The sequence below is a fragment of the Melanostigma gelatinosum genome, assembly GCF_949748355.1.
Source record: "Melanostigma gelatinosum genome assembly, chromosome: 10".
NCBI classification, from domain to species: domain Eukaryota; kingdom Metazoa; phylum Chordata; class Actinopteri; order Perciformes; family Zoarcidae; genus Melanostigma; species Melanostigma gelatinosum.
Window position 1 is genome coordinate 7,271,645 of NC_136643.1, and position 13,011 is coordinate 7,284,655.

Here is a 13,011-nt window from a genome sequence, read left to right on the forward strand (position 1 = left end):
CACACACACACGAGGGTTCCCTCTCACCACACACACACACGAGGGTTCCCTCTCACCACACATACACACACGAGGGTTCCCTCTCACCACACACACACGAGGGTTCCCTCTCACCACACACACACGAGGGTTCCCTCTCACCACACACGGAACGTGTTGCTGTTTGAGACGATACGACTGCGTCGCATCAAAAGGACGAGCCGGTGGACGACCGGTGAGGTTGAATCCGTCTTTGGCGGCAAGTCAGTGATCTGTGGAGACGTGGAATCACCGTCTGCTGGGTGATGAAGATGAGGAGGATGATGATGAGTGAAGTAAACAAGGTGAAGCAGTGAAGAGGAAACAGTACAGAAAACAGCCAGCAGAGGGCGCCAACACACCAGCAGTGATCAAAATAAAGTTTACTTCTCTCTGAAAAAAAGACGATAATGATAATAATAATAATAATAATAATAATAATAATAATAATGATAATAATCCTCTCGGTCCAAATCACTCCCGTCCTGGTCTCAAGAGGACCGTCGTCTTTGCTTCATCACCGTTTGTCTCGTTAGAAAACAAAGTCCTGAAAATAACCGTGTGTTTTAACAGTTCAAATCCTAAATGAAGCTCAAAAACTCACTCTCTCACACACACACACACACACACACACACACACACACACACACACACACACACACACCTCTTTTTCTTCATTCGTATAAAACTGTTTCTGACGACTGCGTCAGAAAAAAGAACACAAACTTTAAAAAACATGATTTTCGTACAAAAGACGGTTCTGAGTCCTGAGTTCATCGAACGCAGATTAAAAGAGAACGCATCACAGAAATATACGTCAACGGATTCAAAGCAGTTCTCCTCAAAAGAAGAAGATCTTCTGACATTAAATGAAAGCCAGAACGCTCCAAATGAACAGCAGAGCGCCGGTTCAGACATCACTGAGCTCACCACCGGACCAGCGGACCACCGGACCACCGGGACACTTGTGGGGTTCGAGTGCCTTTTGCTCAAAGGCACTGTGGCGGTTTGCTACTGACAGAAAGGCTTCTCTAATTCAAACGTTACCGGTGAATGAATGACCGGGTGATCATGACGGACTGGTGTCAGCAATGTTCCCTCTAATTTTTCATGTGTCTGGGCATACACACAAGCTCCCTGAGCACACTGAGGACCACTGTGAGCAACATCAGATGTGCACGCTGTGGCCACACACCAGTATCACACCTGTTCAAAACCTTGGATCATAGCAAGTTACATGGCTTATTAAAAGAATCAAATTACAGCAGCAATTTTCACTAGTTTACTTTTAATATAAGTGATTTGACAAACTTTAAAGGAAGAAGACAAAAATCTTGTTGTTCATGAGATCTGTAGTATGTTTTATGTGAGAGTCCTGCTTAGCCATGGGAAGAGTCTTGCTTTGGCCTGTGTGAGGTCCTGTTGTGGCCTGTGTGAGGGTCCTGTTCTGGAAGAAAAGATACATATACACCTTTCAGACATAACATTTTGTTCACATTAAAACATTCACATTTTGCACAATGACGTGTGCTGTAGCTTGTGATACAGTGTAAATTCCTGTAACTCTGTCTGTAAAATATGTAATTACTCAGTTTTTTATTATCATTTCTACTACCCATAAATTATCTAGTAGTAACATAATTTAATGATTAATATCCATAAGTAAAAAATCTTAATAAATGTCACTAGAATATGCACAAATCTGACTTAAATTTTACCTTATTTTTCACGTCTGTCCTTCTCACTTCTCCAATGGTTGTACACTTTGTCCAGGTTGATGGCTTCGTCTGCTTCTTGCTTTGACTTTATGTCGCTGCCCGTTCGTTTCGCCATGATAAGGGGGGATAAGGGGCATTTGCAACTCGTAACTCCGCCGCACTGTTGTTAGCTAGCTAACCTGCACGGCGCGAATGGGCAGGGCAATAGTGTCAATGCTATGATTGGCTGCGTAGCGTAAGTGAACCGAATCGTATCATTGGCTGGACACCTGTCACTCACTGAGTTACGTTGCAAAATAGTACAGAAAACAAAATTATTATTATTATTATTAGTATTGGTTTAATTGATTAGATAAGATTAGGACTAATATTAGATATTAATTAATACGTTTATGTTGAATTTTATTTTATGCGCTGCATAGATTTTCTTGTGCGCTGAGAATGTGCGAGCAGTGCGCGATTGCTCAAGCGCGCAGCTTAGAGGGAACATTGGGTGTCAGTGTGGAGTTTGAGGAGAAGCGAGTCTTTCCCATTAGAAGTCGGAGGTCCAGACGCACAAAGATGCAGAGATTCAAACTCCACCTGCTGCTCTTTGACGACGGCCGCAGACCAGATGAAAGAGTTTAAACCACAACGCTGGAACGTGTCCGAGTGGAGCGTTTAATGTTCCACAGTGTGGAGAACCCTTCAGGAGCAACGAGGGCTCCGAGCGCCGTGTTGAGCATCAGCTGCGTCCAACAGACCGGAGACCACCAGACAAGAACCAGTGAAAAGAGTCTGAGGTCATTCATCTCACTGGTTTCCACCACAGCGGACTGACCGCCGGGAACACCTGGACGTGCAGCGCGAGATCTCCGGCTTCCAGACTGAAATAATGAGACGGACTTTGAAGGGAGGCGGTCTGGATGTCCCAGACGGACGTGGGTCTGGATCAGCGGGGTCATGAGGGTCTCCCAGCGGTCTACCGGCGGGGCTGGTGGCGGGAATGACGAGGCAAAGAGGACGGGCTGGAGGAGGGAGACATGGACGCCAGGGAGGCCGAGGCCGCCGCGTCCTCGGCCTCCTCCAGCTCTCCTCCTGCTCCTCCTGCTCCTCCGTGGAGCTCCTGGCTGACGCTGGACTGTAAGGCGGCCGGGGTCAGCCACTCTTTGGGCAGGCAGCTCTGGAGGAACGGCACGCAGGAGCTGAAGTAGGCCAGACGGTTGACCCAGCGGGGGGTCTCACGGCCACACAGGATCTGAGGAGGCAGAAAGAAAAGGAGCTCTTACAACAGCAGTCACGAGCCCCGAGAAGCCCACAGCGGCGTGAGACAACTACACCGCCGGTCAGATTCACCAGGGTCCTTGAACACATCACGTGTGACCAACGCTTCCGTCACAGAAAAGCACCTAAAACTCAGCTTAATATTTAGATATTTCTTCATGTTCTCATTGTAAATGTCTCCTGTCATAAAGAGTTCACTGTAAGCCTTCCTCACAGGTGTGGCAGAGGGTCGTCAGTGGAAGCACCTGAGGCCTCAGCAGCACTGGCCCTGTGCCGGAGCGCTCGGGATCAAAAGCCTCCGGACCCTCAGGTGGTCCAGAGGCTGCTTCTACACTCACCCACTCACTCACACTGCTGACATGACTGACTTCACATTCATCTTAGTTTGTGTTTGTCTGTTTCATTGCTTTAGACTTCATAAATAACTGATTCACTGTTTCATTGAATGCGTCTCCCTCTGCTGTCACGGCCCTTCGGCCCGGTTTGTGACAAAAACATTAAAGTGTTGCACTATGACGTCATGATTGATTCATCCGAGAACAACAGTCATGTGACCACAAGGAGGCGACACTGACTGAACTACAGGAAGTGAACACAGAGAGGAGGAGAGGAGAGAGAGAGGAGAGAGGAGAAGAGGGGAGAGGAGGAGAGGGCAGAGGAGGAGAGGAGGGGAGAGGAGAGAAGAGAGAAGAGAGGAGAGAGAAGAGGGGAGAGGAGGAGAGGAGGAGAGAGGAGGAGAGGAGAGAGAAGAGAGGAGAGAGAGGAGAAGAGAGGAGAGAAGAGGAGAGGAGGAGAAGAGAGGAGAGAAGAGGAGAGGAGGAGAGGAGAGGAGGAGAGGAGAGAGGAGAGAGGAGAGAGGAGAGGTTTAAAATGTATCTTTATTCATTTTTTTAAAATTCCATTTACAGAGTTTTACTGTTTCTCAGACCAAACTTAATTCACGCAAACAAACAACAAAAACCTAAAAAACCCACAAACTCATCGGTTCAGAAACAGAGCATTATCTCTGACTGAACACAGAACGTCGTTCAGAGCCCAAATGTTCACAAAGAGTTCAGTTTTCTTTGTCAGACTGTAGAAACCAAACTCCACCCTGAGCCGAGCAGCCAGCAGTCCGGTCAGCATCAAGCTCACGTCCTCTGACCCTACACCCCTCACCCGGTTTTTCCTTGTTTTCCAAATAGCTCGTTTAGCCAGTCCTGAAAGGAAATCCACGAGTGTGTGAACAGATTTCTTTTTGGCAGAGTAGTTTGGACCATAGATAAACAGACAGAAAGGAAAGTGTTCTCCTAAGCCCTGAAACCACGCCTTCAGGCGGCTGAAGAGTCTCACCAGCCTGGAACACTCAACGAACAGATGGTGGATAGATTCTGTCTGCGAGCAAAAAGGACAGCTGTCCCCTGAGCCAGGGTCGAGGTGCACCAGATACCTGTTTGTAGCTATGGCCCCATGTACAATCCTCCACTGGAGGTCTCCTGTCCGCTTGTCTACAGGGGGTTTGTACAGGGACCGCCAACAGCCCCTTGGGGAGGATCCCCCCCAAAGACTCGGTCCACCTCGACACCCTCAGTCCTGCCAGAGAGCGCAAGTTAGAGACTTTCACACTGACCTGATACGCTGCTTTCCTCCCCAGAGTCTCAAAGTCCTCCACCTGGGGTGTCTTTAGAGACAGCAGGATGTCCTCCTCATCCTCCCACTGTCCCACAGCAGGACAGACAGCCAGGGGTGGGAAGACATACTCACATTCATCGTCCCATTGGTCAGATATTGCACGGTCTCCAACAAACGCTCTGAGGACTTCTGGCAGGGACGCACAGACCTCCTCCACCAGCCCGAGCAGCAGCCTGCTGGACCGGATGTTGATCAGCTCCGCAAGTTGAGGGATGGAGGTCTTCATCAGATGACCCAGCTTCACACAGCCGGCCTCTCTCAGTCTGGATCTCAGGCTGACGGACGTCAGGACCTGGGACGTGATATAGCTGCTTCCAAACAGCGGCTCCTCAAAGAGCCACATTCCTGGTGTCGACACAGCTCTCCGATGGACTGTAAGAACCTGCCACGCCTGTAGGACGGATTGATAGAACGGTGTCAGACCAGTTAGATCCACTGACTGGGGCTGGAGCAGGAACAGGTGTTTGTCGTAACCTAAGCGTCCGGCCCTCCTCAGTAGCACACAGGCAGTATCCGTCCATGGCAGGCCGAAACTGTACAGCAGTCTCTGAGCCGTCTGCAGTCTGAAGGCTGTGATTCGTGATGCGATGTCCACCAGGCCCTGCCCTCCCTCCTGGACCGGCAGGTACAGCACCGCAGATCTCAGCCAGTGAAGCCCTGACCAGAAGAAGTCCACAACTGTCCCCTGGATGTCTTTAATCAGGCCCTGTGGTGGAGGCAGGACTACCAGCCTGTGCCAAAGGGTCGAGGCAACCAAGTTATTGACAATTAGGACCCTCCCCCTGTAAGAGAGCTGAGGTAGCAGCCATTTCCATTTAGACAATCTGGTACACACTCTCTCCATAGCACCCTCCCAGTTCTGTTTCTGAAACTCTTCTGTTCCCAAAAAAACACCCAAAACCTTCAAGCCCTGCCTTCCCCATCTGAGGCTTCCTGGTAGCTTTGGTATTTCTTTGTCTGCCCACTGCCCAACCTGCAAAGCTTCACTTTTTCCCCAGTTTACCTTCGCTGAAGATGCCCCCTCAAACAAGGCTAAACTGTCACCTAGGACCTGGACATCCCTCTGGTCTTTGACGAACACATAAACATCATCAGCATATGCTGACACCACCAGCGAGGGCCGCTGACGCAGCCCAGGTAACATTAGTCCTGATAGATGGGACCTCAACCTATTCAGAAGAGGCTCAATGGCAATGGAGTATAACTGTCCAGAGATAGGACATCCCTGTCTGATGCCTCTCTGGACCTGAACTGGACAGCTCAAACCGCCCCCCACCTTCAGCAGACAAGCAGCCTCCTTGTACATCAAACCCAACAGTGACACAAACCCTTCCCCAAAACCAAAAGCTCTTAAAGTGGAAAAAAGAAAACTATGATCAACCCTATCAAAAGCCTTCTCCTGGTCTAATGATATAACCCCAACATCAATATTATACAGTTTACAGAGATCCAACAAGTCCCTCATGAGAACAATGTTATCCATGATGGATCTGTCCGGTACACAGTAAGACTGGTCTCTGTGGATTATAGACTCTAGAAAGTTCTTACGCCGGTTGGCGAGCACCTTGGAAAGAAGTTTATAGTCTGTGCATAACAACGCCACCGGTCTCCAGTTCTTCAGTAAGGACAAATCTCCTTTTTTGGGTAACAGTGATAGTACTGCATGCCGACATGTCGTCGGTAACGTCCGAGCTAGGCTAGCGGCTAGCCCTACTCGCCCAGCCATACCATCCATCATCCTGGCTAACGTACGGTCTCTGGACCACAAAATGGACCACATACGACTGCTGAGGTCAGGAAATAGGACAGTGAGTAACTGCTGTGTGCTTGTTTTTACTGAAACATGGCTAAATGACAATATCCCTGACTCCGCTGTGCAACTTGATGAGCTAACATGCTATCGGGCGGACAGGGCCCATGCTAACGGATGTAAACAAAGAGGCGGGGGCGTGTGTGTTTACATACGTGACGTGTGGTGCCGAGATGCTGTGGTAGTATGCAGACACTGTTCACCACTGGTGGAGTTTATGATCATAAAGTGCCGTCCTTTCTACCTGCCGAGGGAATTTAATGCAGTCTTGTTAGTTGCAGTATATATCCCTCCAACCTCCAACAACAGTGACAGGAGTGCGGCACTCTGTGAACTGCATCATGCCATCAGTGAACAACAGACGGCTCACCCGGATGGTTTCATTGTCGTCGCAGGAGATTTTAATCATGCAAACCTTAAGACTGTTCTTCCAAATCTCTACCAGCATGTAAAATTCCCAACAAGGGAGAAAAACATCCTGGACTTAGTCTACACTTCACTTAAAGGAGCATACAAGGCCACCCCTCTCCCCCACATCGGACTCTCTGACCACCTCACTGTTATGCTAACGCCAGCATACAGGCCCAGAGTGAGAGTGAAAAAAACGGTTCGAAAAGAGATCACAGTGTGGCCGGAAGGATCAAGATCTGCTCTCAAGGACTGTCTCGCTACAACAGACTGGGACATGTTCAAACATGCAGCTACGTACAATAACAACATAGACAATGAGGAGCTCACAGACACTGTTCTTTCCTACATCCGGAAATGCACAGATGATGTAACCGCTAAAAAGACCATCACCACTAGGGCTAACAAGAAGCCTTGGCTGACAGGGGCCGTCCATCAGCTGCTGCGGGCCAGAGACAAAGCCTTCAATGCCGGAGATAGAAATGGCCTGAAAACAGCGAGAGCCAACCTGTCCCGGGGCATTAGAAAAGCAAAACAGGACTACTCTGAAAAAATCACCAACCACTTCAAGGACAGCAGAGACACACGCAGCCTGTGGCAGGGCATCCAGACCATAACGGACTACAAGCCTGCTTCACAGACCTGTGATGACAACATCTCTCTGCTGAACGACCTCAACAGCTTCTTCGCACGGTTTGAATCAACAAACACCACTAGCCCACAGAAAACCCCACCCTCCCCCCACGACCAGGCCCTGTGCCTGTCTGCTGCAAGTGTGAAAAGAGCACTCTCCACCATCAATCCCCGAAAAGCAACAGGCCCAGACAACATCCCAGGCCGCACACTAAGGGACTGCGCAGAGGAGCTAACAGATATCTTCACTGTTATCTTCAACACTTCTCTGAGTCAAGCTGCTGTCCCATCACACCTCAAAACCTCCATCATCATACCTGTACCCAAGAAACCGGCTCCATCCTGCTTCAATGACTATCGCCCCGTGGCACTGACCCCCATCATTATGAAGTGTTTTGAACGGCTAGTCATGGCCCACATCAAGTCCATCCTCCCCCCCACCATGGACCCCTCTCAGTTTGCATACAGAGCAAAACGTTCCACAGAGGACGCAATCTGCTCTGCTCTCCACCCAGCCCTCACCCACCTAGAAAAAGCAGACTCATATGTAAGAATACTTTTCATAGACTTCAGCTCAGCATTTAATACCATAATCCCACAACAACTCATCTGCAAACTGGACCAGCTGGGGTTCAACACCCCACTGTGCAATTGGGTCCTGGACTTCCTTAGTGAGAGGCCACAAGCGGTACGTGTCGGCAACAACACCTCACGCAGCATCACCCTAAGCACTGGGGCCCCACAAGGCTGTGTGCTCAGCCCCCTGCTCTTCACCCTGCTGACTCACGACTGCGTACCTACATACAGCACCAATCACATGGTGAAGTTCGCAGACGACACCACTCTGGTTGGTCTCATCACCAAGAACAATGAGACCAACTATAGGAAGGAGGTCAACCTTCTGACCACATGGTGCAGCGACAACAATCTCCTGCTGAATGTCACCAAAACTAAGGAGATTGTTGTTGACTTCAGGAGAGGCCACACTGTACACCCGCCACTGACCATCGATGGTGCTGCTGTGGAGCAAGTAGAAAGCACCAAATTCCTGGGGGTGCACATCAGTGACGACCTCTCCTGGGCCACCAACTGCGCATCACTGGCAAAGAGAGCCCAGCGGCGCCTCTACTTCCTCCGCAAGCTGAAGAGAGTAAAAGCCCCCACATCAGTGCTGAAATCATTTTACAGGCGCACCATTGAAAGCATCCTGTCTAGCTGCATCACTGTGTGGGGCGGTAGCTGCACCCAACACAGCAGAAAAGCACTACAACGCATTGTAAAGACAGCCGGAAAGATCATCGGTGCCCCACTCTCCTCGTTACAGGAAACCTACACCACCCGCCTCACCCGGAAAGCTACTCAAATCGCAAGCGACCCAAGTCACCCTGCACATACTCTGTTCAGCCTCCTACCCTCTGGAAGAAGGTACAGGAGCCTCCGCTGTCGCACCACCAGACTAAAGAACAGCTTCACCCACCAAGCTGTCAGGACACTGAACTCTCTCCCCTCACTCCCCCCAATCATATCCTCCAGCCTGACGGGAAGCTGAAGCTGACGATGGAAGCTGACCCCCCCCCCCCCCCCCAGTACAGAAGTATTGTAAATATGTATCCATATTTATATTTATATTATATTAATTGCCCACTTTCACACACACACATACACACACATTATTATATTAATTGCCCATTTTTCCCGTTTTTATGTGTATTGAATGTTTTATTGTAGTATAGTATATGTTTTAACTAGGATATCTGTCTTTACCTAGCCTAGGAAGTGTTTTATGTTTTATGTGTCGTGCTTGCACTTTATGTTCCACCGTGGGAGAGTGGGAAACGTAATTTCGATTCCTTATATGTCCTGACATGCAAGAAATTGACAATAAAAGCTACTTTGACTTTGACTTTGAACAGGCCTGCCTGTGAACACTCCTGCAGCACCTGCCACAGGTCGGCTCCCAAACACGTCCAGAAGTGTTTATAGAAGTCCGCAGGCAGCCCGTCCAGTCCAGGAGCTCTCCCAGCAGCCATCTGACCCACACCAGCGGTCAGCTCCTCCAGGGAGATGTCGGCGTCCAGGACAACTCTGTCCTCGGGGCCCAGCTGAGGAAGGCCCTGAAGCAGCTCGTCAACGCTCTCTGTGGTTGTCCTCCTTCCTGAAGAGGGCGCTGTAGAAGCTTACAGCATGTTGTCTCATTTCCATCGGGTCAGTCGTCATCTCACCATCAGGAAGGCGGAGACACACCATCTGTTTGGTTCGAGAGACGGACTTCTCCAGATTGAAGAAGTAGGAGGTAGGAGCATCCATGTCCCTAACGCTGGTGAACCTTGACCTGACCAAAGCTCCCTTAGCTCGCTCCTGTAGAAAGGAACCTAGTTGCTGCTTCTTCTGTTGAAGCCTGTGAGTGTCTGTGCTGGTGTGAGTGAATAGACTGTGCTCCAAATCCCTGATTTCATTTTCTAGATCCTCAATGACCCTTTTGACTTTGACTGTGGAGTGACTTGTATATTGTTGAACAAAGACACGTATATGTGTCTTTCCTACATCCCACCACTGACTCAGGGACTCAAAATCGCTCTTCTTTTCTCTCCAGATTTCCCAGAAAGTCTCAAACTTTCCACAGAAGTCACTGTCCTGAAGCAACTTAATGTTAAAGTGCCAGTAAGAGCTGCATTTGGTGGTTGGTGAGGTGTGAACATCTAAAGTGACGAGGTGATGATCGGTGAAGCCTACTGGGTAAATGTGACTGTTCAATAACCGGTTACTAAAACTATGAGATATGTAAACCCTGTCCAGCCTGGCTGCCCTAATGTTCCCATCCAACACCTTCACCCATGTGTACTGCCTAGCCCGGGGATGCTTCACCCTCCATACATCCACCACACCTGACTCTGCAATCACCTGCGATAAGATGGCGGATGACTGTAAATGAGGTTCCTCTCCTGTTCTATCCAATAAGGAGTTTATGGTGCAATTCCAGTCCCCCCCCCCCCATCACTACACAGTCGTTGTGATCATGCTGCTGCAGGACATCTCTGAGTTTGTGGAAGATGTCTGTTCTGTGTGAGCCCTGGTTTGGAGCATAAATGTTGATAAAAACAAAAATAATGTTTTGTATCGATGCTCTGACCACTAAAGCCCTGCCTGTCACTATCTCTGTGGAGGAGATGATGTTAACATCCAGCCCAGGTGAGAACAGAACAGCTACGCCTGCAGACAGGTTGGTCCCATGAGACAGGACATACTGGCCCTTCCACCACAAACCCCAGTCTACCTCATTGTGTGGGTCGCTGTGCGTTTCCTGCAGGAAGACGATGTCTGATTGTTTCTGTGTGATCATGTCTGCAGTGACCGCCCTCTTCTGTCGGTCCCTCCCACCGTTCATATTTAAAGAGCCTACCCTCACCTTGTGCATTGCAAAATCCCTTTTATGCCCGTTGATGTTTAAAGACCCTAAATTGAAGCTCTGCATGGAAAGGTCAGAGGATGGAAGGAGGTAAGACAAGATGAGAAGTGAGCAGTGGAAAGTGGAAAACCCTGTGTGACACATGATCATATTAAACTGTCTTAGTTTGAACCCTTTGACTTTTCCTCTCTTTCCTCAGAGTTGTGATGTGTTTCTTCAGGCGGAAACGCTTTTTCCATCTAAAAGGTCCAAACCCACCTTTCTCTGCACCACCCCCACAGATCGGATGAACTTCTCAGGGTCAGGGAAATAATCACTCACTTTTACAGTTCTATTTAAAGTTACATCCAAAAATGAGTTTATTTCCTCAAGTGAATACAGATCAGTGCTTTTAATGCACGTTTCAGAATTAGATGCAACATCTGATTCACTCTCATAGTCCATGTCCTCTCCTTCACACGACAGCTGGCTGTTGGACACAGACCCTACACTCTGTGCGTCAGAGGCTCCGCCTAACATGTGGAGCCTTTTCTCTTTGCATGTTCACAGACATGGATGAACAACAATCCTCCAGGTGGATCAAGTGTTCAGATATTGAAATGTGCAGTGAATGTGTTGTCGTGGTGTCTGTAGCGTGAACCTTCTGTCACATTGGACACCTTCAGGTGTTTTTGGTGTCCTCACTGCCCATGTGCATGTCTATGGACGTGTGTGTGTGTGTGTGTGTGAGAGGGTGTGTGTGTGTGTGTGTGTGTGTGTGTGTGTGTGTGTGTGTGAGTGTGTGTACCTCTGACAGTGCTGAGGAGAAGTGATTGCAGTTCTTGTGCATGAGGTGGTAGGCGTTGCCTTTGTACTCCTTCCCCATCTCCTCCACGATCCGCTCCATGTCTTCTTCTGTGAAGTCGGTGCTGCCCAAGACGATGGCTTCTCTGCAGAGACGAGCGGGGCAAGTGATCGGGCGTTAATCGATATTAAAATAGACACATTAACATCTGTACACTACTACCCCTGTACGGATGAGATATGATTGTTCCATGGCTCTTTGTCAAACTGAATAAATGCTATAGAACCGTCTGCCATCATCTAGCGTGATAGAGTTTCTAGTGTAAAATATACCGCCAAATTGATGACATTTTGCTCGCTCTGGCTAACGTGACACGCTCCGCTAGCACCATGTCCGATCAGCACCGAGCATGTGCAGCTCTTACAAAACACAAAACAATAAATCCCATGTTTATGAGCGGCAGCGCTAAGTTCCCGTTGTAATAATACTATGAGTGAGGAGCGGAGGACCGAGTCCTGCTGCCAGGACGGAGTCATCAGAGTAGTGTAAGAAAAGTATTTCAAATCGGCTCAGGCACCGAAAGGAAGCACCGAAATCTGCGTTGCGTTTGGGTCCAGTAGATACGGACGTGTAGGAACCGGTGTCATGTTGCCACCGAGTTCCGGTACCCAACCCTACAGCTAACTGGCTTGCTCTTTCTTTCAACACAGATTTGTTGTGCACAATGTAGCATTACCGGGGAATGTTCCGTCATCACCGGGACGACGGGACACCATGAGCCCCAACAAACACGTACTTTCATATTTCGTTACCATCGACTTGGGACGGTAGTTTTTCATGGTAAATGAGCTGGTCTATGACATGCTGACGTGATAACAGATCGGTGCATAGACCTGCGTACTCACTGATACCCGATCCGGCATTTTACGGTGTATCGGAGGCATTTCTAAAACTGATGTTGGTATCGGAACAACTCCAGTCATTCGTTCTGCCAGCTCAGTGGACACATCTGTTCCAGATGGTCCACGCTTGTGGTCTAGTGCAGGGGTTCTTAACCTTTTTGACCTCGGGGCCCAACTTTTCAAGTACAAAGTGTCCCGGGGCCCACTCTGACTATATGCATCAAAAGTGTCAGACAACCTGTAGGTCATACAGAAACAGAGCAGTGGGCCTTTGGAGTCAGTAAAAATTTAAGATTTTTGTCCGCATAAAATAAAAAAGTATCTTTCAGTATAAATAACTGCCGGTGGCTGTATCTGTACAGGTAAAGGACAGTATAGGGCTGTAACTACACTATCAG

The 13,011-nt window shown here is 48.9% G+C and overlaps 1 protein-coding gene across 1 annotated transcript; it reads right to left on the bottom strand.

Annotated features, from left to right (window-relative positions):
* Positions 1–2,697: 2,697 nt before the first annotated feature.
* Positions 2,698–12,102, bottom strand: LOC306783062 (deubiquitinase DESI2-like; the record flags this gene model as incomplete). Its single annotated transcript, XM_079276593.1, has 3 exons — positions 2,698–2,973; positions 11,715–11,856; positions 12,080–12,102. The coding sequence occupies 3 exons, from the start codon at positions 12,100–12,102 to the stop codon at positions 2,698–2,700; spliced, it is 441 nt and encodes a 146-aa protein (XP_079132719.1).
* Positions 12,103–13,011: the final 909 nt, after the last annotated feature.